This window comes from Phalaenopsis equestris, unplaced genomic scaffold (assembly GCF_001263595.1).
Source record: "Phalaenopsis equestris unplaced genomic scaffold, ASM126359v1 Scaffold000600, whole genome shotgun sequence".
Taxonomy (NCBI): Eukaryota; Viridiplantae; Streptophyta; class Magnoliopsida; order Asparagales; family Orchidaceae; genus Phalaenopsis; species Phalaenopsis equestris.
In genome coordinates this window covers 2863275-2889012 of record NW_018165040.1, presented here as the reverse complement: position 1 = coordinate 2889012, position 25738 = coordinate 2863275, and the positions used below count along the sequence as shown (strand labels likewise).

General features: G+C 34.8%; 1 protein-coding gene across 3 annotated transcripts in view; it reads left to right on the top strand.

The window, feature by feature from the left end:
- The first annotated feature begins 2624 nt into the window (after window positions 1–2624).
- Window positions 2625–25738, top strand: part of LOC110029631 (coiled-coil domain-containing protein SCD2-like) — a 78651-nt gene continuing 55537 nt past the window's right edge. For all 3 annotated transcript variants that reach the window (XM_020732004.1, XM_020732003.1, XM_020732005.1), the window contains exons 1-5: window positions 2625–3281; window positions 14969–15174; window positions 16151–16226; window positions 16340–16381; window positions 16457–16519. In XM_020732004.1, coding sequence (XP_020587663.1) covers window positions 2913–3281; window positions 14969–15174; window positions 16151–16226; window positions 16340–16381; window positions 16457–16519 — 756 coding nt within the window. In that variant the 5' untranslated portion in view covers window positions 2625–2912. The remainder of the gene's footprint in view (window positions 3282–14968; window positions 15175–16150; window positions 16227–16339; window positions 16382–16456; window positions 16520–25738) is intronic.

The window sequence follows — 25738 nt, the reverse complement described above, 5'->3', positions numbered from 1 at the left end:
TGGCACAACTGACCTAGCTATGTGAATGAGAAATGTATGAAGTCCCTCATTCCTAAAAACAAACTAAAATGTTTAAAGTTTATAGATATATATTTTTGTAAAAATTATGTTAACCATAAGCAAAAGAATGTTAGTTTATTTAAAATCGGGTCAAAGTTGAAAACTAAAAAACTGAACTTATTGCATACTAATATATGGAGTCATAATCCTTGTTCTTTCCATCAGAGGTTCTTAATACATTGTCCCTTTTACTAATGATCACTTTCACTTTTTCGAATAAGTTATATTGAGTCAAATTCCAACAAACCAAGTTGAATTACAATAAAACTTACCCAATCATTCCCTTAGGTCCTTAATGGCCAACCAAGTCACTTGGACATAGATTGAACCCAATTTGAGGAGAACAAGCTCTAATAATGTCTCAAAATACTTCCAAATTCACCCAAAATCTCAAAATATGTAAGATTTATCCCTTCATTTGCCTTGGGCAGATGTTTGGTTTTGCTTCAAGCCAACCCACGGCACATTTGAGCTTTCAAACTAATTAAGACTAAGAAAGTGACAAAACTATCAAAGTCAAAACATTGGTTCACCCATAACTCCAAAACCCTCATTGCCGGATGAAAAATATGTCACTAGACCACCCCATTATGATCAATCAAACACCATTTGAGCTATTGGAACTAACTTGGGCGGCTGCAACGATTGAACAAAATCATTTTTTTTGTTCACTTAGGGGACTCTATACAATTCTCAAAAATTAAATCAAATTCACTCAAAATGTTCACCGCCGTTTAAAAAACAGTAATGAACAATCCTCACAAAAAACAAACCGCTCTAACAGCCTAAACCATGAAGGCCTCCCACACCCTTGAAGATAATTTTCAAAATTTATTTTTCAAAGGAGATCAAGTTTGATTGAAGCATTATAGGATATTGTGAAGGTCAAATAAGGTAAATTGAGCCAAACATTGGAAGGAGGAAACATTGGAGCAGGGCATTGTGAATAGACTGTTCAAAGTAGGATCATGATTTAGGTCATCTTTAAGATTCAATCCCTATTTCAAGCTATTCATGGAAAAAAGCTATAATGAATTTACACATCTAACTTCTATATTGATCTTGCACATTTTTTTTATGAATTTATATATCTAACATATTAACTTTTATAATCAATCCATAACCAAAATAAATGCAAGGAAGATTTACATAGATCCACTAATTTCTTACATATTTATATACACAACATCTAAATGTCAATTTTGACACACATACTAGACCATATAAACAAGAAAATGTGTATTTTACTTTTAAAAAATTAAAATGATGTTATTTTTGTTGCAATTTTAAAAATTAGGTGGTATGAATATAAACACTAAAGTTTATCTATTAGACATGCAAATGAGTATAAAATAGGCGGCACACAAGTAAATGCTCCCAAAAAATAGGTATTTTAAAAAAAAATATCACTCATTGCCTATGAATTTACATATCTGACTCCCAAGCTTCAATTTTATATAAAGGCAACCTTATCATTACTTGAATATGCATGTTTCACTTTTTAAGAGTTAAAATAGTAATATTTTTTATGTGATATGTAAAATTTGAATGATACAAATGTAAGAAAATATAGTTTTTATATCTAAGAATAAACTTTTATCATCTGACATGAATCTTAAGGCATGACACATATTTTGAGGAAATTTTTTTAGCATGAAATGTTCAAACTTTAATAATAAGTAATCCAGAAGTCTAATTTTAACAAAGTTACAGTAAAACATTAAAACAAACTGGATCGACGAGACAAACCTAACAATACCCAAATTGGTATAATCCGAGTCAAATCAAGTCAGATAAAGTCAATAAACCATGATTGGAAGCTTTCATACATATTTTGGAAGGTTAAAACAGATATCGTACCTGGTGAGCTCATAATCAAATCGAGCGTATCGACAAAACGAATCCAATGAGTTCATGATCGCTCAATTCTGACATCTTTAGGGCCCTCAAATGTCCATCAAATGCCGTCTGATCAATAAAATCTTTTCGGACCATCTATTTGAAGTGTTTCATATTCCTTAATAAATTGCAGGCTTGTAGCCATGACTACTCTCTATTGAGAGGAGAAGAAAGCTTGAGTCATGAGGAGAGCATGAAACCTAAAGAGAGAGTTTGAAGCTTGGAGAAGGAGTTGAAGTCTAACATTGACTTGTCGCCAACGACCACCAACCATTGATCACAGGCCGCCGCTGAGCATGATGGACCGCCGCCCACTTCTTAGGACAAGTTAATATATGCACTGAAGTTGTGACTTAAGAGAACATATAACAATTTTCTGTCTTGTGGGACAAAGAGTTGTAACTGCAGTCACCAATTTCTAGTGAATTTCTGCAACTGGGCTAATCTTCATGATTTTTTTCTTTTAGGTGTCTCTAATGTTTTATTTATTTATTTAAGTGTATACTAAATTCTCTTATAATATCAAGACAATAATTTACTAATCTACTATTGGCCAATTTTGCAGCATGCATCAAATTTAAATAATATATATGTAAATATATAGCACTTGGGCGGTATGTTTATAAATGGCCCAAGCAAATTATCAAGACTAACCCGCGACTATTCGGATAGTTTAGGAGTATAGTAGTTGGAAATATCGTGATTGGAGGCTGAAGCGCTCAACTAACCCAAAAAACATAGTGACTCGCCGCTGAAAACACGGCGGCACGGCGAACCTGGTATCCCCCACAGCCGCACTCCACAAGATCTATAAATCTCCTCTGCCTTCAACGCCATCACTTCAACCTGCACACTACATCCCTTATCCAAATCCCCAGCGCTAGATTTTCTTCGCTCGGTCCCAGCCCTCTCTCTGGCTTACAACCCACGCGAGGAAGAGCTGAGAAGTGGCAATGGAGTGGAAAAGGGGGCCAATCCCGATTCATACGCGACAGAGAAGTGGGGGTTCCAGTAACACGGCCTCGTCTTCACCGGCGATTTCAACAGGTCACCACCGCTCATCCTCGCTAACGGTTGCCGGCGCCGGGGGAATGTCGACGATTAAGAGGACGCAGAATGTGGCGGCGAAGGCGGCGGCCGCGAGGCTTGCGCAGGTGATGGCGTCGCAGAGCACGGCTGATGAGGACGACGAGCTTCCTGCCGCAGCGGCGATGGCGGGGCTTAGAATTGCAACTCGGTCGACTGGAACTAGCAATGGCGTCGCTGCAGGCGGGCCGATGTTGGAGAGTGGGAACACTCCGGGCAGATCTTCTTCGCCTGCGGTATTTACCGTTTTTCTTGCACTGCTTACCGGGGCATAGTTTTCGAATTTGAATTTTTGCTGAGAAGAAGACAAATAATACGATCCATCTGGCATGTTGTGGAATTTTATTGATATGCAATTGGAACATGTTTTTTTATTGTTACATTTCTTCAAATATAGTGTTTCTGACCAAGATATTGTAGTTCGTGATGATCTCTTTGGGACGAGAGGACATGTGAATAGTTGATTTTATTTATCTTTGGAAGCTTATGGCGGTGCTTGGGTTATTTTTCATGGATGAAATGTTTGTTCTGCGCGACATCTGCATTTTTGCTTTACTTGGCGGATCAGTTATGGGTCACGGTATCAATTTAAAGGCAGTAGTAGTCCTAAGAATTTTGCTTACCTTTCCAGTTTTTTTCCCTTAAGTTAGGGAAATAGTGATTTGATATATTGTTATGGCAACTCTTTTCTAATTAATTTTTTGAAAGACTGTAGTAGACTGTAGATAAGGTTAGGAGGGGGGGACTTGCAGCTTATGAATACGCCCCTTTAGAATATTTATTTCGAGGAGTATTGAACCTCTTAGCTACAATTTTGAATTTGCTAGAGTTTTAAGGTTCAAAAACGCGAGTAAGCTGAATGGAGGAGAAAAAGAAGATGAATAGAAATGATAAAAATATATAATGACTTTTGCTGGGCTGTTGGATTATATATTGGTCCATCTGGAGTCTACTAGGTTAATGATACATTTGGACTCAACTGGATAATGTAAAAACTTGATCACTTGGTGGATACAACATCCTGCTGCCACCTTAACTATGCATGGATATCAGTTTGAAGTTTAGAAATCTTCTTGTATTTACATTTTTTAGCACTACTACTATGTGGCAAAGGTTACTATCAGCTTGATATGCTTTAACAATATATCATAATTAAGTTTCCATTAAGCTTGATTATGAGCATGTACGCTTAACATTTAGTAATAGAATTTTAGATTCCTTCTTAAGCCAAATCTAAAAGAGGAAATCAGTTGTACATGCTTTGCATCGTACATATTTTTTCTATATAATTATTATAGCTCTCTAGATGGGTTCAAATTATTTCTCTGCGATGGTATCAAAACCTTCTACTCTACTAGCCCAAGTTCCATCTTCTTGCATCATGATTTTAGACTTGCGTGCATCTCTTCTTCATATTGATTACATTATCTCATGCCAGCACTATCCTTGTTCCATCTCTCTTGTCCGTCACACTTAAAATCTTGTCCACGAGGCTCGTTGTGAGCTCTTATCGTAGATGTTTGGTAAGCCCTTCTGCCAAAACTCTCAATGGTCTCTCATTGCAATGGAAGTGTGGTGAGCCTTCATATTAAGTCCTTGTGGCAGGCTTTCAATGAGCCATGTCTCATCTCATTTGGAGCGTTTGTTGTTCTTCTTCTCCTTCAAAGGCACAAAATCATGCACTGCCATCCCAATACATGTTAGAAACTCTCTTTCGCTTTATAATGCCAAACGCTCTTTTGGGTCTCCCTAATAGACTCCTCAGATGACAATTTATTTTGTTTGGATAATCATCTCTTGTGGGACGTATCAGAAAAATTCTTAAAAGGACTTCATGACAATTATGCTGGATCTTTCATGTGTAAGACTCTCATGGAAAAATCACTGTGCCTAAAAAATTTAATTTTAATTATTTGTCATAAGAGAAGAAATATGTGTACACATTTATGGGAGCGATCCCTTTTCCATTGAATTTTTTAGATTGGCTCATTGATAAATCAAAGTTGCATGCGTCCTTGCATGTATCTTTAAATCCATTGATCAAAAGATCATCCTTAATCTGCGGCCATCCAAGATAGTTAAAGATATTTGAGAATATTTATAAAAGATTTATAATCAAAGCAGTGCATACATGCATCTTAGGTTATAATATTGAATTGTTAGTGACAATCAAGGATATTTTTTTCTTCCACGTTTATTTAGCTTAATTTTAGAATATATGGTTTAAATTTGTTGATATAATTTTTTGTAAGATACTTGTTGAAGCACTTTGTCTTTTGAGAGCTTCACCAACAAATACAAGATAGATTAATTTTTGATGAAATTTTGTCTAGAATTTAAGGCTTCTCATTCCAATTTGCTATGTAATGTATTTCTTGGTTTCATTTTTTATAGAATCACTTCGCGTAGAGCAACATAATGCAATACAAACCATTTTCAATAACATAAAATGCATGATGATGCAATTGCTTATACTTATGCAACCCATGAGAAAAGCAAATGAAAATATTTCTAACACGTGCAGTGCTTTAGTTGCATGGGCTTCTAAAATTTTGCCTTACAAAACTATTATGCAATTATTATTAAAAGTTGGACACATTATTAAGGAATGCCAGACGTTTCAAAACGCCGATTGAACGCAAAATAAGTTGTTTTTGATTTTTATTCTATTGGTTTAGCAACTATAGACAAATCAATTGTTATTCTTGAAATGGTTAGTGGATGATTGGTATAGCCCCATTTAGTGCTGCCGATGAACCAAGTAGAGACGAGCTATGCAGGTGCTTGTTCAAGCTTAGGTTCATTTATTAAGAGCTTCTTCAAGCTTGATTAAAGCTTTTAAGATTTTGTTTAAGCTCGAGCTCGTTTATAACTATATTGTTTGAACTTGGCTCGAGCTTAATATGAGCTTAATTCTTATAGGCTCTTATCGAGTTTTTTAACGAGAAGTTTGTTTACCAAAATAAACGAACCATAATCAAACGTTTTACAATTTGCTTGTTAGGAAAAATGAACGAGACACTTCAGATAATGCTTGTCGAGCCTAAAAATAATTATTGAAACAATACTGCTTTTGAACAAGTTGTAATCGGGCTATAATCAAGCCTTAATTAAGCTTGTTCACGGGTTTTATATGATACTGTTGTTGAACATAAATGAACTAAAGAATAAGTTGTTCAAGCTTATTCATTTTGTAGTCTAGTATCTATGAAAGTGTCTAGTTTGTTTGATTAATTAATCAAACAATTATGAACGAGGTTTAATTGAACGAAGCCATGAGTAGTTTTGTTGAACACTTAGTTCATTTGCAACCCTAGCCCCATCAACCTTAATGCTAATAATCACCAATGCTCTACCCTTTTTTGGCTCGGCTTGTGGATTATGATGCATCTGATCATGGTCCTTGTTTCTTGCTTCTTTTTCATGATTTTTGACCATATAACATATATTTATTCAACTTGCTTGTAGTAATTTCAAACTTTTTGATACTATTTGGGATATTAGTTTTTTCGTGAAAGATGTTTTCGTAATTATTTAACTTTTTTCTCAATATTATCTAAATAGGAACATAATAATTATGATATTTTGTTTTTTCGTGATGGATGTATTGCATTTGATCTAGTGATGGTGAGAATACTCATGAAGGGGTTTTAAGTTGGAAGATTATTTTCTTGAATCCTTTCATTTCAGATTGTCTTCGTTGTACCATTGTAAATAAAAATAATGGCATATGTCTTTAATTATCATGCCTTTTGAATCCTATTTTATTCTCATTTGATGAATTCTTGTTTTAGGGAATAAAGATTAATTATCTTCTTCTTTATGGCTCAACATATAAAATTGAAAAAAGAAACACCTTTTCTTTTCCATTACATGCTATTCATGCTGCGAATTTCTTAGAATTATTTCATTGTAATGTATGAGGTATTACTTATGTTATATCACATATGAATTATCAATAGTTTGTAACATTCATTGACAATTACACAAATTATACCCGGTTTATTTTCTTTGCCATAAATCTAAAGTATTAATTGTTATTTAGAAATTTGCAGCCTACGTTGAAATTCAATTTTTGTCTAGAATGAAACTGTTATATTTTAATCCTTGAGGTGACTATATATCACTTGAATTTTATGATTTTTTTTAAATGAGAATTATGTTTCAATTGACATGTTCTTATAGACAACAAATTAGAGTTGTTGAATATGTGAACTGTCACTAATTTGTTGTTGTTCGAACAAATTTTTTGCTAAAATCTTTTGTTCGCCTAAATTGTGGGTTGAAGCAAGGGGCATGTCAACTTATTTAATTAATAGATTATCATCGTATGTCTTGAAAATTGACTATCATTTTTATCATCTCTTTTATAAGTATCCTAAATATCACGATATTCATATGTCTTGGTTTTGTTCTTTTATCATTTAATGGTCATGAACGCCATAAACTCTTTGCTTAATCAATTTAATGTGCATATATAGGTTATAGAACTCATACTAAGATTATATTTGTTATGATCCATGCTCCAATGCATCTCGTCACATTATTCTCTTTGAACATAAAAATTTCTTCCCCACTTATATTGGCCTTTGCCAAGTATATATGTTTTTCCTAATTTTGATAAATGAATTTCTATTCCTGAATAATTCAGACTTGGATTTGTGTATGAAAGAAAATTTTCAACTTTATCACTTTCGAGCCTGGCCCATTATTTAAGGTCTCGCATATTGATTTTCCACCTAAGCCCAATATTTGGAATTTGGTAACTGTTCCTAATGGTCTATCTGAATATTTTTCCTTTAAATTGGCATGCTTTTCACACATTGGCTTCAATTCATATTCATTCAGCCAATTCAAAAAGCTGGTAAATATGGCTGTTGCAAGGAGACTATGACTGAGCAACTTTGAGCTGTTGAGGATAATCATACATAAGAAAGCTTTCATTGCCCTCCAACTGCTAAAACCAATGGTTGCTTGGGTTTACTTGACCAAGCTTTGATGATACTTTAGATTGCTATAAGGCATGATTAGTTTGTTACAAAAGAAGACTTGGGGATGGTTATGAATTAACTTTTACTCATGTGGCTAAATTGACTATCATAAAGATGATCATCTCATTGTTGCTTTACAATGATTGCTACTTCTCTAAATAGATGCTCAAATTTCCGTTCTTCATCGTGATCTCAAGTAAGAGATATACATGGTTCTTCATTGTGATCTCAAGTAGGAGATATACATAGTTCTTCAACCCGGCATTTGTGCATCCTCGCATTCGGCTGTGTGTAGACTGAAGTGCTCTCTTTTTGGAGTAAAATAGGCCCCTCCTCTCATATATGGATTTATAATTTTTTGTCAAACTTCGTTTCACTTCCAAATATGGTTAATCTGATCCATATTTATTTCTCTACTAGAATTCCAATGGTATTACTTTTCTCCTATTGCATGCTGATAAAATCATCATTAGTTGTTGCTTGCGATATATTCAAACCACATTCCATAAGAAATCTTGGTGCTTTTACTTTTAAAGTTTGGAAGTTCTTACCAATCCATATGTATTTTTTAACCAATAAAAGTGTAAGCACATTCTTATTACCTCAGCTAACCTTCCAAAAATTTTCCCTGCTGGTATTTTATTAGAAATAAACACAAAGTATCATAATGAGGTAAGTAGTTTTCTCCCTCATCCCATCATATTTCTACAATTAATAGGCTCGTTAAATTTTTTGACATTTTGCTCAAAGTGATATATCTTTTGTGGTTCAACATGCTAGTAAATTCATGCAAACTCTTTGCAATTTATATTTAGTTTTTGTTAGTTCAAACATTTACCATCTTATCAGGAATCGGAATTGTGATTTTATATAATAAGTTATTTTAATGGGTTACTCTCATCATCTTATGATGTATGGTGATATTGATTGTGCCAAGTGCCCTTATACTAATGCTTGGTCATAAGATGCAGTCATTTTTTGGGAACTTTTTGATCTCTTAAGATTAGAAAATAACCTCTTGTTTAAATTATCTACTAAAAGAGTGTTTCTTTTGGTTTTTTGGTTCAAATGAACTAGATTTTCTGCTGTTCGAATCGAGTGTTGGACCACTCATGTTCTAAACTGCGACAACACCTTTTATTAAAAATGCGAACACGGCAGTGACCCCGCATACCACGATCCAGTCTTTTATTTCCCTAATTTATCTAGGCAAAAAGGTCCCTTGTTCGCAAAACAGCCCCCACTCCTGCCCTAGCTCCATTTGCGACTCATCTTCGCTAGAACGATTGCAAGAAAGGACCCATCCTTGGTGATTCTCTATCGTTGCATCCCTCTTTAGTACAAGATAAGATTCTGCATTTCATTCTCATCGGTTTTTTTTTTTGTTTGTTTTCTTTTTTTTTTTTTTGGAATGTATTTTTGACATAATGTATTGTCTCAAATTTGCTGTAATTTTTACTTCCCTTGAAGCCGGCTAACGAGCCCCATCGCCGAAACTTTGAATGTTCTCTAGAAAGTTGCCACAATTCTGTTTTGCCGTAATTTGTTTTTGCTGCTTTCTAAAAAAATTTAGTGGTGAGATTTAACTTTTGACAATATTAGGACGCATGAGCTCGAAAATTCAGTTGTTTGACCTTTAGAAAGAAAAGGAATTTTTAATATCCATAACAATTTTTAAAATTCCACCACAAGTCTATGACTTCTGCATGTACTTGCAGCTGCTTTATGTGCTCTGTATTTGGAGAATCGCCAGCTTCTAGGCATCTTTCCTCATTCTTTTTTACTTTCGATTAGGAGATTCTTTAATCATGTTTCTCCGCCATTTTATCTTAAATCTGATGTATTTTATTTGAATTAACAATTCTAATGAGCTATTCTTCTTCATATTTCCCTTCTCCTCTTGATGTTTAATTTCTGCTTTTTTACTTCGAAGAAGTTTGGTATTTTTGGTATGACGATTTGGGGGAGAAAGATGAGGGCATATATAATTAGCTCTCATTAGTTGTACTTTTATTGAAAATGGATTTTCGTGCATATTTATACAAATCAACATAATGTTGGAACATTTTGCTAACCATATGAGGTTTAGATGTTAGATTTGTAAATTCATACGAATTGTGTGGTTCACATGTAAAGCTTCATAAAAAAAATTATAGTTGGATCTCAAATAATAGCTGTGAATTTTGATAGTTTTACTTTCATATGTATTAATGTGATATCCATTGTTTGTCTAAAACATGAACTCTTGTCCATGCTTTCACTTTTATTATGCAGTCACACTTATTGTGCAAATTTAATAAAGTCATATTTATGTTGGGATAGGGTTAATGATTCCGATGATAATAATTAATACATGCCATATTTGTCAAAGTTGTCTTAAAAATCAATACTCAACATTAAAACTTTAGATCTCACCAACTTTGATTTAGATGTATTTACAAAAAGAAATAACAAAATTATTTTAAGGAATCATTCATTTCTCTTTAATATTCGATAATCATTATATTGAAATGTTTGATATGTCTTTTATGTATTATATAATATATTTTCTCATGTTTTTTGTTAGATTGATGTAAGGAACTTTGAATTGCTTAATTATTTTAATTTGTTCTAGAAAAAAATGAAGAATATTTATTATTATCATATAATTGAAACATTGTGCAACATAGGAGACAACACACCATCAACTATATAGGAAAAAGAAACAAAGATGATTTTTTGAGACATTTGTTTGAAGGAGATTGAAATAATAAATAGGTCAATAATAGATTTCAACAAATAAGATTGGTAAAATATTACAGAAACAATTCAAGAGATAATAAAAAAATTATATGATCAAACTTAATTAAAGAACAAATGAATCAATTAAAAAACATTAGAAAATCTGGAAAGAGCTTTAAGGAAGATCAACTAAACTTGGGTGAGGTCCAACTAAAAACATCATAGATGCATCAACAGATTGGTGGAAGAAGTTTGAAGTGAAATAAATTTTAAGTTATTTGTATTTCTATTTCATCTATACAGACTTATTGGACATAACTTTTGCTTACGATTGTACAAATTATAGGTTGTGCCAAATGCTAAGAAGTTTTGGTTTGGTAGAATCGAACATGAGTTATAGAAACTTGGCCTCATATTTAGTGGTGTTGTTGACTGATAAACATGTTTGGACTCCTCAAAGTTTGCAAGGACGTAGAGAGAGTCCGATTAATTTTATTCAAAGTTGTTCACATGATATAGATGAATATAATGAATCTAGTCATGATAGGACTCTACATTCTTTAAAAGCAAGGACGATTTACAACAAAAAATTGGCCTTATGTATATAAGAAGTCAAATATGATAATTAGTTACAACATGCACACATTTGTCTTTTGAGGCTAACTTTGTGCAACCATCAACATCTATTACTAATATAATAAAGAAATTACAACAAATAACTAAGCGTTATGAAGATATTTTCTTATATCTGCACTCAATGAAGATACTTGAAGATTTGGTAGAGGTTTTCACATTCACGGTTCCTGAGAGGAGGTTCCATAACTTGCACTTCTATGAAAATCATAAGAACTTATTCATATTAGTTCTATGTGTTTAAAGCAGAGTACATTTGACATTTTAGTAGAATAACTATTTTGATGTAAATTTTTTGATAGAACTACTCGTGATGTTAGTTTTTATGATGATATTTTTGGGTAGAGCAACTAATTTTGACGTTAGTACTCTTGATGTGTCATTTTATTTGATACAGTGATATTTTATTTTACTTGTGATATATGGTGATGTTTATTCTTGTGATGCTTTATGTGTGATGTTAGTACTTGTGATATATTGTGCTTTGGTGTTCAAACTTGTGATATATTGTGTTGTGATGTTAGCATTTATGATATATTGTATTGTGATGTTTATACTTTTGATATTTTATTTTTTAATATTAGTGTTTCCAATATCATCTATTGCAATGTTTATACATGTGATATCTTGTGTTGCGATATTAATACTTATGATATCTTTTGTTGTGATGTTTATGCTTGTGACATATTTTGTTGTGATGTTTATGCTTGTGATATATTGTGTTGTGATGTTAGTACTTGTGATATTATGTTTATAATATATGTGATATTACATTAATACTTGTGCCATTATATTCTCAAATACAGCATTTGTAATATCTAATGCGCATAATTTTTACAACAATGAATTATAATAATAAAGAACATAAAGAGTGTTTAAAAAAAAAATATTACAACTATATGTGTGTTGTCTAATCTCTCACACTCAATGTATGACATCAACATTTAAAGGGACAAGCAGATAAATGAACTATTTGGGAGGCATCTAATGAGATTTCATAATATTTCGTATGAAAAATAATTTCTATTGATTTTTTGAAGGAAAATGCACACTAGTCAAGATCTTCGTGAATCTTCTAAAATGACTTCAAGAGAGACATTAACTAAAACATTTTATATTTTATCATATAAAAAAGTATAAGGGCAACTTGTGAGAGATTTTAACACTTATTTGAAATAATCAATATATATTTTTCAATTTGTTTGAATGCTTTGGTCAGTATGTCTTTTGAAGTTATCAACTCAGAGATCTAACATTGCAAAACATTCCTAGAGAAATATCATGTGATCATCGATATATATTTTATTTCGAAGTATATTGCAACCATTCTTATTTTTTCAAAAATTCAAAGAATTTTGAAATTTGAACTGATTACTATGTGATATAAGACTGTATTGGTGCTATTGATGAGACACATGTTGATTCACGTGTAAACTATTGATAAGGTTGCATAAATTGGACATTATGGTTAATTTATACATAATATAATGACAATATACGACTTAAATATGTGTTTTATTTTTGTGAAAACTGGTTGGGAGGGCAGTGCTCACGATAGTCAAATCTTCAAATTTGCAATATGATCTCACTTTTCTTATACCGCTTCAAGTTTGGTTGACTCTAAAGTAAGTATTTTATTAACTTTTGATTGAGAAATTAATGGTTTAAAATATTATAATGGATATTGTATATCCATTACTACAAGAATTTCTTAAGTTTTTTTTCAATCCAAAATATCACATTCTAGGATTTGAAAGTACTAGGCAAATTGTACGAAAGTGATATTTAATAAGCTTCACTTATCATTACGGGGTGTCATGGAAAGTATTTTTTGGAGTTTGAAAGAAAAAATGAGTTATTTTACAAAATATGCCTACATATTCTATAAATATGCTTAAATTATCACGACAATAATGATGCTACATAATCACATAGTCGTCATCATTCGCATTTTGATGTTAACTTTATAAGTGTAGATGAAAACAAACCAGTGTTTTCTAAAATATATGAATATCGATTGACATAATTAATGATGAATATAAATGATGATATTGTCAACCGTTGCGTTGGCGATGAAGAAAATGATAATGAGATGGTAGAGTTACAATAAAAAATCACCGTTGTTTTAGTTAATAGTTGATTCAATATTATATGGTTGATTGTATGAGCGAGCATTAAATAATGTAATTGATGGATGACTGAAATGCTAATTGTGCTGATATATTTTTTTCATATATTTCTTGCTTTAATTTTAGTTAAACTGTTATATGTTATGAGAGAAGTTAAAAAATTTGCAGTAATTTGGAATTTTGGTTTCACTTGTTAGTTTTTTATTAGTATTAGTGATGGCTGATGGGGATTTTATTGATGATTGGTAAAAAACAACTATGAGAATGTGGGAATTCAATGGTGTACGTGGCTTTCAGTATCATGGTGCAAATGACGAGGCGACAAGTGAAGGAGATGTATCTAGGGTTGAAGGACAGTGGAAGGCCCCTTTATTTTATTGTTTGTTCTAAAGTTACATTTAAAGAAGCTTTTATGGAAGGTAAAGTGTCCCCAAATGGGCCTTAGAGTTATAACAATTTAACTTTGAGTCCACTTTTGTACTTCTACTTGTTGAATACAATACAATTAAATATTAGAATTACAAATATCGATAAAAACTATGAATTCTTTATGATATGAATAGATGTGTATTTCAAACATTTTTGAAAGACCATTTTCAAAACTAAAATTTTCAAACAAAACAACTACTTTTGGAACACTAGTTTTTAAGCAACATATTGTTCTCAACAATTTTTGAACTGAGATTTCATGCATCCACAACTATCCCAAAGACCCCTAAGTCTAAATATTGAGTTATGACTACCACGTTTCCAAAGATTATTAAGCTTCATGGATATCCATATTAACTTAGTTTTTCTTAGAATAATGCTGCTCATCTACGTGAATATGATACTAGTTCCATTCAAAGGCTTGCCAAACTCGTTTATCTTGAACACAAAAAAACATATTGAAGTTGATTATTGTTCAATATAGAAGCATACGAGACTTGTGTTATATCTTTTCCTCACATTTCTACAAACTCTGATTGCGAATATATATGGTTGTCACGTCATATCCTGTGTATATATTATATACACGGGACATGGCATGACAACAACATCAGTTCCTTTTGGGAAAGTTGATGCTTATTGAAAAACCAACATCAATTTTAGAGATGTCGGTTAGATATCCCTTAATGATATGCTATAATTAACCTTCCATTAATTATGAGTATAAATTTATGCAATTATTTTCTTTTATTGTAAAAAGTACTTTAGTAGTATAATTAGAGATTCTTTTGTTCTTCTAGGTCTAATTGGTAAATTACTTAAATATGGCATTGTTTCATACACATTCTTTTATATATAATAATGAGAACTCTTTAGGCGAGGTTAAGCAATTTGCACAACCAATTTCTCAGTAAAGATGAGGCCGAGCTACAGCTTTGCAACAGTGAATTCCTGCTGCATTGATTTTCTTTATTTACTTTAGTAGTATTTTTCTAATTTTTTATTTTTCAATTTTATTAGTCTTCTCAGAATTTTGTGCACGGTTCATCTGTTCGTTCAACGTCTATTGGAAGGCTGCCCATCTCAACATATTCGACACCTCTTGTGCCTCCAGCATTTTCGTCTCCTCTTGTGCCCCCAACACTTTTGCCCCCAAGTAAAACTTTGAAAACTCCATCTCCCATTCCACCAATTGATCTACCTGCTCCTAAGCCTGCACAGAGAAGGTAATGCTATCATCTAGTAAAGTTTGGTAATTGGTTATCACTTTTAATTTTATTGCTTGAAAGCCTATGACTATGACCTTTCCTCAATACCTTCTTTTTAAAGAAATTCTTATAGTTATTCTTATTTTTATACACGTGAGAATGTTATGTGAAGTTATAATTAGCTAAACTAGTTGTACTAGTGCATGCCTGGTAGCTCAATTTTGTTAGAATCCCTAGAATCGGGCATGACTAATTCAGCATATATTATCGAGGCCATTTGTTCTCGACTAACATGATTTCAGTGATAATTCAAGTAAGAGCTATAATATGCGTAGATGAGTTATGCCTTGTTATAAAGCATTTGATAAAATTGCTTAATGAAAATTTTCATGCCATTTGTAGGAGCTTGCTTAAGGCTACAGAATGACTTTAACAGCTTGCAAACCTTACTTTCTTTTCCCTGGAATACAGATCTTTCATATTGATTCATATACACTTCTACACTCAAGTCACCATTTTAAAAAGTATTTCATAAACATGTAATTCACAGATTGATGCTAAGCTTAATTATACCCAAATAACTGTTATGCGCATACATATCAAAACAAAATATGCCTTTATTTTGAGTGAATCGTTTGGCAACTAATCTTGCCTTAAAGGTAAAAAAAAAAGAAGAAAAATTTGTATTGAAGGTTTGATGGAACTATTAAATATTTGTCTTTTCCCCTTCTCTTCAACTCCACAGAGTGCTGATGAGAACTCTTTCTCTCTCTCCCCCGCCCCCTCCCTGGATACAATCATTTTTCCATTCCAACTTCAGGAACATGTCTAGTTCTTAGCTTTTCCTTTCAACTTTCTCGTATTTTCATTGCTTCAGACTGTACAGTGCAGTCCGTAAATTTTATTTCTTTACATTGTAATATATATCTCGTGCTAAACGTGGAATGAAGCATTTGCACATTTTATAGCTCATTGACCGTTGTACCTGCTATAGATTATCAGCTGATATCGGGCATCTAAATCCCAAAGAAAATGGAATCGATCGTCAGGCTTCTGCACTTCAAGATGAGGTATTGTGCTCTTTTTTCAGCTCAATTAACTCTTTTGTTCAATTTCTTTAAATGCCATTCAGTGAACTGACCTTAACAAAAATTCTTTCCAATGATATTTGTGCGCCATGCAGCTTGATATGCTACAGGAAGAGAATGAAAATATGATTGAAAAGGTTTGTTCTCATTGTATATACATAACCACCACTTAAGATGAGGTCTTTGGCTATATTTTAAACATTTTTATCCAGTTACGGCATGCTGAAGAGAAACGTGAGGAAGCTGAGGCACGAACCAGGGAGCTTGAGAAGCAGGTTTCCGTCTCTTTTTTGTAGAAATTGTTTTATTAATGTGTTCTAATTTCTTTATTGTTACCTGTAGGCATAACTGCTATAAATGAGTCAGCACGCAAGATTCTTTTTTACTGAGCTCTTAGACCAAGCATGATGCTTTGTGCTGCATTGAAACCTACTTCTACAATCTTTACTGTTTGCGACGGTTTCATTTTTCCCACCTCAGCTTAGATGTGCTGATATTTCTGAAATTTTAGCCATACTGCTATATTTACCAGCATTGGCAATTAAGCCGTAGTTACAGAGTTAATATTGAAGCCTACTGTGGTTGCTTTAAATAGTATTACAAAAGCCTCTTTGAAGCTATCCGTGTGAAACATGAGATTTTGGAATTTCAAACCATAGAGCTTTTGCTTCCTACTTTATTTAAAAACATCAAAGGATTATGCTTGAGCTGAAAGCTCAATGAACTTATCACCTACCATACTTCTATTGTATGTGTTGTGTCTTAGTAAAGTGTATATTTCTCTTTGTTGTTATATTTTTATCTGTAATTATCTAATCAAACCATATTCGCTTGTTATTTCCTTTGATCCTACATGGTGTAACATTTGCTATTTCGGCTTTTGATTTGGATCTTCCTTTGCTGCTTTTTTCCAACAAATTCCATTCTCTCTTTCTCCCATATTGACATCTCATAGGGTTTTGTGTGAACCCTCAATTTAGGTTGTCACCTCCTATCTTGTTGGCTTCCTGCTTCACATAGGCTCCCCCTCGGTCTCATTTGGAAATTGCTCTTTTAGTTTCCAACCCTTTTCGTTTCCTTCCAAATATTGCTGGTTGGCTTAATGTTTCAATTGTTCAATAAGTCTTAACAAACAACCATTTTCTTCTATATTTTCATCAAGATCCAATATCACCTCGACATAAGCATCCATTTATGTATAAATTCAAACATTTGTTATCTTCATTGAAGAGGACATCTAGGAGGTAGGATTATATATTATTTAATTAAAACCAATAAACCCCTAACCAAACCTATTTGGATGATTTGATTTAGTTTAATATGGTTTGATAATTGGTTCATATTTTTAAACTATTTACTTTACAGTTATTGATTGATTTTTTTAAGTAAAATTAGTGATATTGGAGTTATCCTAAATAACGCTAAGAAAAATAAATATTATTACTGAAAACAAATTGATGGTTATAACCAAACACGCTTGAAAGACCAAATATAACAACACGAAAAATAAACTTACACTGGGTTCCGATCCCAGGATGGCAGTGGTCGGCTAGAAGGATTGGAAAAGGGGTTTTACGTGACTGGAATTGTGGAAACTGTGTGTGACATCTTGAATTCCTGAGGAAACCGAAGAGGGGGAGAGGAAGTAAGGAGTTGGGAAACCGAAAAGGGGGAGAGGAGGCGAGGAATCGTGAAAACAAAATGGTATTATCCCTCTATAAATGGCTGCAATTGACTTACCTGAAGGTTGAGCATCTTTGTTGGAGGAAAAGACTGCTATGCTCTGGTCAATCGAAGGTGAAGTGTGAGCGCAGAGGAGGCGAGTACTGGAGACAACGAGCATAAGCATGGGCTTTCACTTAGCCGACATTGTCTCTCTGTCAAGCAGAGGCGACGACATTAGTGTGAAGCAGAGGAGGCGACATCAGTTTCAAGCAGATGAGGCGACGTCTGCGTCTTGCGGCGAATCAAAGGAAATTGAGAGGAAGGAGCATTTGTGTGTAGGAAGGAGGCAAAATCGCGTGTAGAGTGGATGAAAATTTTCGTGTGGTTTAGGGTTTGATCGGGACTTTAAAGTCATATCTCAATATAAATTTTATGTGAAAACTGGGAGTCATTCATTAAGATGAAAAGTTAATATTGTCATACTTAATAAGATATGACATGCGGTATATTTTTAAATTTCGAGGATGAAATTTTTGTAAGTAGTGAAGATTGTGACAGCTCGAATACCCGAGGAAACCGAAGAAGGGGAGAGGAAGCGAGGTGTCGGGAAATCAATGAGGGGTAGTTGAAGTTAGTAGTCGGGAAAATGAAAGGGTAATATCGCTCTATAAATTATCACAATCGACTTACTAGAAGTTTGGGCGGCTCTGTTGGAGGAAGGGTTGCAATGTCCTGCAGATCGAAGGAAGATGGGAAGCTCTCGTGAAGTGCGAGCGTAGAGGAGGCGAGTGCGGGAGACGACGAGCGTAAGCCAGGGCTTTCACCTAACCGAAGTCAATGAACAACGATGTCTCTGTCAAATGGTGGAGGTGACATCGATGTCAAGCAAAGGAAGAGGAGCCAACGTTAGTTTGATGCGCCTGAGCGTAGGAAATCGAGAGGAAGGAGCTCTCGTGCATAAAAAGGAAGCAAAATTGTTACAGAGGGGAAGAAGAAAATTTTCGTGTGGTTTAGGGCTCGATTAGTACTTTAAAGGTAAACTTTAGTAATTTTATTGATTTAATAAGAAAATTATATATATATATATATATATATATATATATCTGCAAAGGTTTTTCAAGTATAGTCCCAATTGCATATAAGGTAGGTAGATCAAAGAATTGAAGCTTTAGTTTAGGTAATTAGAACTAGATAGATGCAATTGAGGGTTCTTGACTGGGATCAAAATCATGGGTCCATTTGAGCAATTTCATATGATTGCCCTTAATTGTGATTAATTTCCTTGAGAAAATCATTGTGTAATCTTCTTCTATGTTCAGCTGTATCATAATATGTTTTCCGTTGAAAAGACCACCTGCCCCAACTAATTTGAAATCTTCAAAAACCTTCATGACAATCTCTATTTTAGGGCGACATAATTGGAATTTTTCAACTAGTAAAAATTTGTACTTTCCTGCACGAGTTGAAATTTTAGCGTCAGAGAAAAATAGTGCTGGTTTGCCCGTCTTTTTCTTTATTTTTTGGTGAGATTGCAATCTCCATGTCCTGCAACAGAATCATGGTAAATCTGCGGGAACATCAGACTATCTGCAAGGTGGAAAGGAGAGCTGTGTTTGTGAAATACTGTAGCATCGAAGGGTTTGACGAGATTATCACCGGCGAGGGCGGCGGCATAGGAAAGCCCTGAGGCCATTAAAATGCTTCAACAAGCACAGCAGGACCTGACGCAACTTTCCACGAACGGGATGCGAATCGAGCAGAACCGGTGAAACTAAATCTGCAGGACATTACACTACTAGATGTAGAAGAAGTCTGGTTTGACTCTGCGCATAATAGTTATTGACAAAAAATCATTATTATGGAACAAAAACCTTACTAAACCTTACTACTGCAAGTACTGCAAGATGTTTGGACACCCGCAAGAGAAATATTTCAGATTGCACTCACAGTTGAAAACTAATTTTCAAAAATAGGAACATACTGTTAGTGCACCCCACGTGCCTGAACGCGCTCCCAACAAACCTGATGACAGCCAACCTGAGGAGTGAATCACCACAAAACAGGAAATGATGTTTGCTCCTGGGAACCATTCTCCTAACCATACCATAAGAGATAATGTTCGGACCGAAAGTTGTGCTAGCCCCACAGCTCCTATTCAGGAAGCTTCAGGTGCAAATGTGATAATTCACACTTCACATACACTGGAACCTATCGCTGTGGAAATGACAGCCGTTCCTTCTACTGCAGTTCTAATATCTAATCAGACCGATGATCACATGAGCCAGTCATAAGATGAAAAATGACAGGTTTACACTTCTCGGAGGAAGAAGAAGGCTGGGGGCACACTCCAACTTGGAAACTTAATGGATGATACATTGGCTACTCCTGACAATGATGTGACACTTCAAAATTTGTTATCTGACTCCACTCCTAAAACTAGAGGAAGAGGTAGGACTAAACTGGCGCGTCCATAGCTACTTGTTTTTTTTTGCATATTTTAAATTTTTTTATTTTATCTGTATATTTTTGTTGGGGAAGTATGTATCGGTAGGGTGTCTCTTTTGGGCCCACTCATACTACCTTTATGTATATATATATATATATATATATATATTGTAATGTTAATAAAAAAAATTATTAATTTAGGACTTTTGGTTAGAATTTTAGATTGAAGGGGAATAGAAGGAGGTGAAACGTGTCAACTAGAGGAGGAAGATTGACCCGAGCAAACTTCGGTAAGAAAAGTATGGGTTTATATTATAATTTAATTAATGAATTTTAATAGAAAAATAATGTTAATTAAGATTTCATACAATAAAACAATGAAAATTAATAATTAAATAATGTGTGTATTTGTGCATATATACTAGAGCTCAGGAGTCTTATGGATGATACTTTATGGATGATACTTTGGTTACGATGATACTTTGGTTACTACGGGTAATGATCAACACCTTACCAATCTGCTAGCTGGATCACTACCGAGAACTAAAGCCAGAGGCAAGATAAGATTGAGATGACCCACACTTTTTCAACGCTCGGGTGGTTTTTGAGTTTCTTTTTATTTCTATATGTACCAATCTTTTATATTTTTTGGTGTTTGTTGTAACGTGTGAGTTGGGTGTTTAGGCCCACCTATACAAACCTATCTGTATCTTTATCTTTAATATATCAGCCTATATATTGAATGTGATGAATACATAAATTATATATCTATACTGACTGTTTATATGTTCATGATTGACTATGATCAAGTTACTCTTTTATGGTACTATCGGGTGACGTTAAGATACCCGTGCACATAATTGAAAAAAAATATTAATATTGAAATATCTCAATTAGTATAATTTTTTGACGATACTCTCCTCTGATAGTTGTACAAATATAAAATGATATAAATTTGCTATTATATAGTAAGACTTGTTGAATAACATCATATTCTTAAAATATCATTTGTTTATATTGATTTATTAAAACTGTAACGAACAAACATATTGTTTTTTCCTTTTTATTACTATTGTTTAAGAGTGTGAGTACTCATCGGCTTCGCTTAATTCACAATTGTTTTAAATTAACTTATTAGGTGTAATTAATTTATTAAAAGATGAGCAATTGAAGAGATTATTTATAGAAGACGTGGTTAATCTGTAACAAGGTAAGTTTAATTATACTGATTTAATTTAATTTGATTAGTGACTTTCTCATCTGTTAATAGTTAATTATAGAAAATAAATATGAAAAATTTAATCCCACTGTCAAAGTTTTATCACATTTGAAACACATTCACTTTGCTCTCTTATCTCACACCTCTGCCTCCATGAGACGCTTAACATTGACATCGAGACGGGCCCCCGTATTCCTTTCTTTCGGCGTCTCTTTCTTAAATGATACCGTTTGGATCCTCGATGTTATGGTCGTCGAGGTACTCTTGTGAAATCCTCCAATAGTGTCTCTTTTGTTGGTTGTATTCATCTGTTTCTTGCTTCAACCATCTGAGCGAGGTATATCGTCCCCCTTCTCCCTTAATTCCCGTGGTATCAATGGTCAGTGTGCTGCTCATATGTCGGGTTTTAGGCTCTTCATGAAGTTCTCCTTAAGCCCTGTTTCCGAAATTCCCCTCAGTCATCACGAAAATATGATGCGGGAGCTTGGGTCACGTTACTGTAGCTGCTACACTATTGTGGATGTAGCAACTACAGTACCGCGAACCAATTTCTATTTGATCCCTTTACTTTTCCATTTTCTTCATATTTTAACTTCTTCCTATTCTAACTTGAGTACTTATTATAAATATGTCGTTTACTATCTTAGGGTTAGGTTTTGGTGTGTTTTATTCCAGATTTATGTCTGGACAGTCGCCGACGTCTGTATTCCTCTTCGAGGGCTGTATCCGAGGGATTAGGTAGTGTTTCAGCTATGTCATTCTCCCGAGGTGGTGTTTATCTTCCTCCTATCCCCTTCCTCATCTTTCCTCATCGCTCCCTGTTATCGTACCTCACTGCAGACGCCTGCAACATCCTGATTGTTGTTCTCTGTAGTTTCAACCGTCCTTAGCGCTTTCTCCTCCCTCGTTCTCGCTGTCCTCGCTGTCCCAACCCTCCACCTTTGTTGTCGTGACATGCAACACATTCCCTTTGTTGCTTTTTTGATGTCTAGCCGCTTGCTGTTTGGACTGCCGCCCCGTGCTATCCTGCCATTCCGGCTGCCCCTAACTGCTGCCACCCATCATTCACAGTCCATAGACCCTTTCTCTACCTTGCCTCTTCGAGTCGCCTAACAGTCACCACCATCACCCGGGATCCGCCATTACGCGAGTTTTGTGTCATGTGTGTTGTATTTTTTCTTTTAAGCGTGTTGATTGTAATCATCTGTTTACTTTCAACAATAATATTTGCTTTTTTTAATGTGGTTTGAGTTAACTCTGATATTATTTTGTATTAGAGCCAACCTAACCCTAGTCCTATCCTAGGATTTCCCAGCATACGCCCCTACCCAAGTCTCATTCACCAAATTTTTTCTTTTCTATTCCCAAACTTTAGCCAAATTTTGATTAACCCTTATTTCTCCTTGCTGATTTTTAAAATCAACAACCCTAAACTAGTTTTCTTACACCTTCAATGAGTCTCATACACCCTCTGTCACCTTGTAGTCCTAAGACCTAGTAATGCCACCAAAGAGATACACACATGAGCCTACATAAGAGGAGATACAACGAGATATCCACCGACTTCAACGGAGCCTTGTGGGTATTGAGGATGAAACTCGCGGGGAGATAACCCTCAATCTGGATCTGGAGAATCGAAGGGGAGCAAGAGATGAGAATCTAAATCCCTTCCATAGGGAGGACTTTACTGATGCAAAATACCTCCCGCGACACTTTGGAATCCAATATCGGAGGAGGCCAATAGTAGAGCCAACATGCAGATAACGTGAGAATATGAAGATAAAACAAGAGATCTAGCACTATTTCCTACCAACTTACCATAAATAGAAGATTCAGACTCTAGTTTTATAAGTGGAGATACGACTTCACCGGACGACCATCATGTCTTACAAGCTGCGCTCAACTTCAGGGTCTTACAATCAGATTACACCCAGAAGAACATCCAAGCTGACTTCGTTAGAGAAAAAGCCGAGTCAGAGTGAAGAACATGTGAAACTAATTTGCATTTCTAAATCTATCTCAGCCAGAAAGTGTTGAAACTTCCACAACTTGGGCATGTTCAATCAGACCGCACATCCAGGGGGTGATCTGTTTCACGAAACAGGGCGTTCTTGAAAAATCGGGTGATGATAAAGTATATAGTGAAGACGGAGAGGACACAAAATTAGAAGACCAACTTCCAGTTGAAGAGATAAATTGTGACTTAGAAGAAGATGCAAACTTGAGAGTGGATTCTCAATTTTAAGCTAATGAGGAAGAGACGTCATCAATTCCAGTTGACCCTAAGATAGAAATTCCAACTGAGGTAATAATAGCTGTTATAGAAGGTAGTGACTCTGATGTAATTGGAGTTTTGATAGAGTACAAGAATATGATGCCTCGAGCTAGCATTTTGCTGGCACTGAGAGGAGCATCAACATGTCTGGCCTTGGATGTCTAAAGGGGCTATGCGTTTGGGGTGCCGATATCTAACACAGGACAACTCCGTATAAGAGAAATTCAGACCTTTCAGATCCATGCACTCATTTTTTAAGTTGACCATACTGAGGGAGGTCCTGAATGTCAAAGATGAGACCCTTTTGTGCCACATTGGGAAGATTATATGGAGTTATTCAGATGCTGGATTCAGTTCAACATGTATCCATCATCAGATGTCATACAGGAGAGATGAACCCCATCCTAAAAATTTATCTCAGGAGCTTGATGAGTAAGTAAAATTTTCAATGGGATCAAGGTCCTATCAGTAAATAAGAAGGGGGTTCTTCTAAGTAGTTGCTAGTGAGGGTGGTGCAGTCTGCCGTAGATTTTACCCCGCAGTTGACTTTTCCTCGATATGAGTTTATCCACTACATTTTTTGTTGAGTAGGAGAAGTGGAAGAAGATGGTTTCAGACTTAAGAGCTCAAGCGTTTATATATATATATATATATATATATATGCAACTCCAACTTAGGATGTGCCATGAGTGGATGCATATTTATTCTATTAAAATGTGTTGTGGGCTAACAACACCTACATGATCGAGCTCCCATTGGATTTCAATATCTCTTCTACCATCAATATGCAGACTTGATTCCATGCTACAAGGAACTAGATGCTTCGACGAATGAAGTCGAAGCTCCCCTAACTCCGGGAGATTGACGGGGAGCTTGGGTCTTGGTATTGTAGCGGCTATAGTATCCCAGACCAATTTTCTGTTTGATCCCTTAAAATTTTCATTTCCTTCATATTTTAACTACTAATACTTAATATAAATATATTGTTTGCTGTCTTAGAGTTAAGTTTTGACGAGTTTTATTTCAAATTTCTATCTGGACGACTGACGACATTCGCTTTCCCCTTCGATGATTATATCCAAGGTATTTGGTGGTGCTCCGGCAACATCTCTCTCTCTCGATGATGATTATCTTCATCCTATTTCCTTCTGCATCTTTACACATTGCTCCTTGCCGCCATACCTCACTGCATACGCCCGCGACAAAATTCTGATTACTGTTTTTTGCAGTTCTAGCCGCCCCCAACACCTTCTCTATTTTTGCTACTATAACACACCACATTCCCTTTGCTATTTTTCTGCTGTCCAGTCACCCCAAACAACAACTTGATGTTTTTTGGATTGCTGCCTCAGGCCGCTTTATCATTCCAACTGCTCCTAACCTCTGCCACTTCTCATCCACAGTCTGAAAATCCCTTCTCTACCTTGTAGCCACCTCTCTGAGCCCCCAACCGTCATCAACATCACCCGGGATCCGCCTTAACGCGGGTTGTGTGTGTTGTATTTTCTCTTTCAAGTATGACAATTTATTTACTTCCGGTAATAATATTTGCTTTCCAAATGTGGTTTGGGTTAACTCTAGTATCACAATAATACAAATCTCTCCCTATATTCCATAACAGTTCCCTCCTGAATCAAGATATAAAATTGGTCGTATAGATCTTCATCTTGAATGATAATTTTTTTTTTAAGAAATCCTTAAATTCATCCCACGATGGATTGGGTATCTCGCTGTGAGCTTTTCCTTCCCAATTAGCCCATTCAACTTGAATTATCGTTCCACTTGATCACCCATTCATTTGCGTCTTCCCCCCTCAAAGATTAGCATCTTCAACTTCCTAACCCTAGCTTCACCACCTCAACTTCCCATCCCTCCAATGTTGCGCCCCCC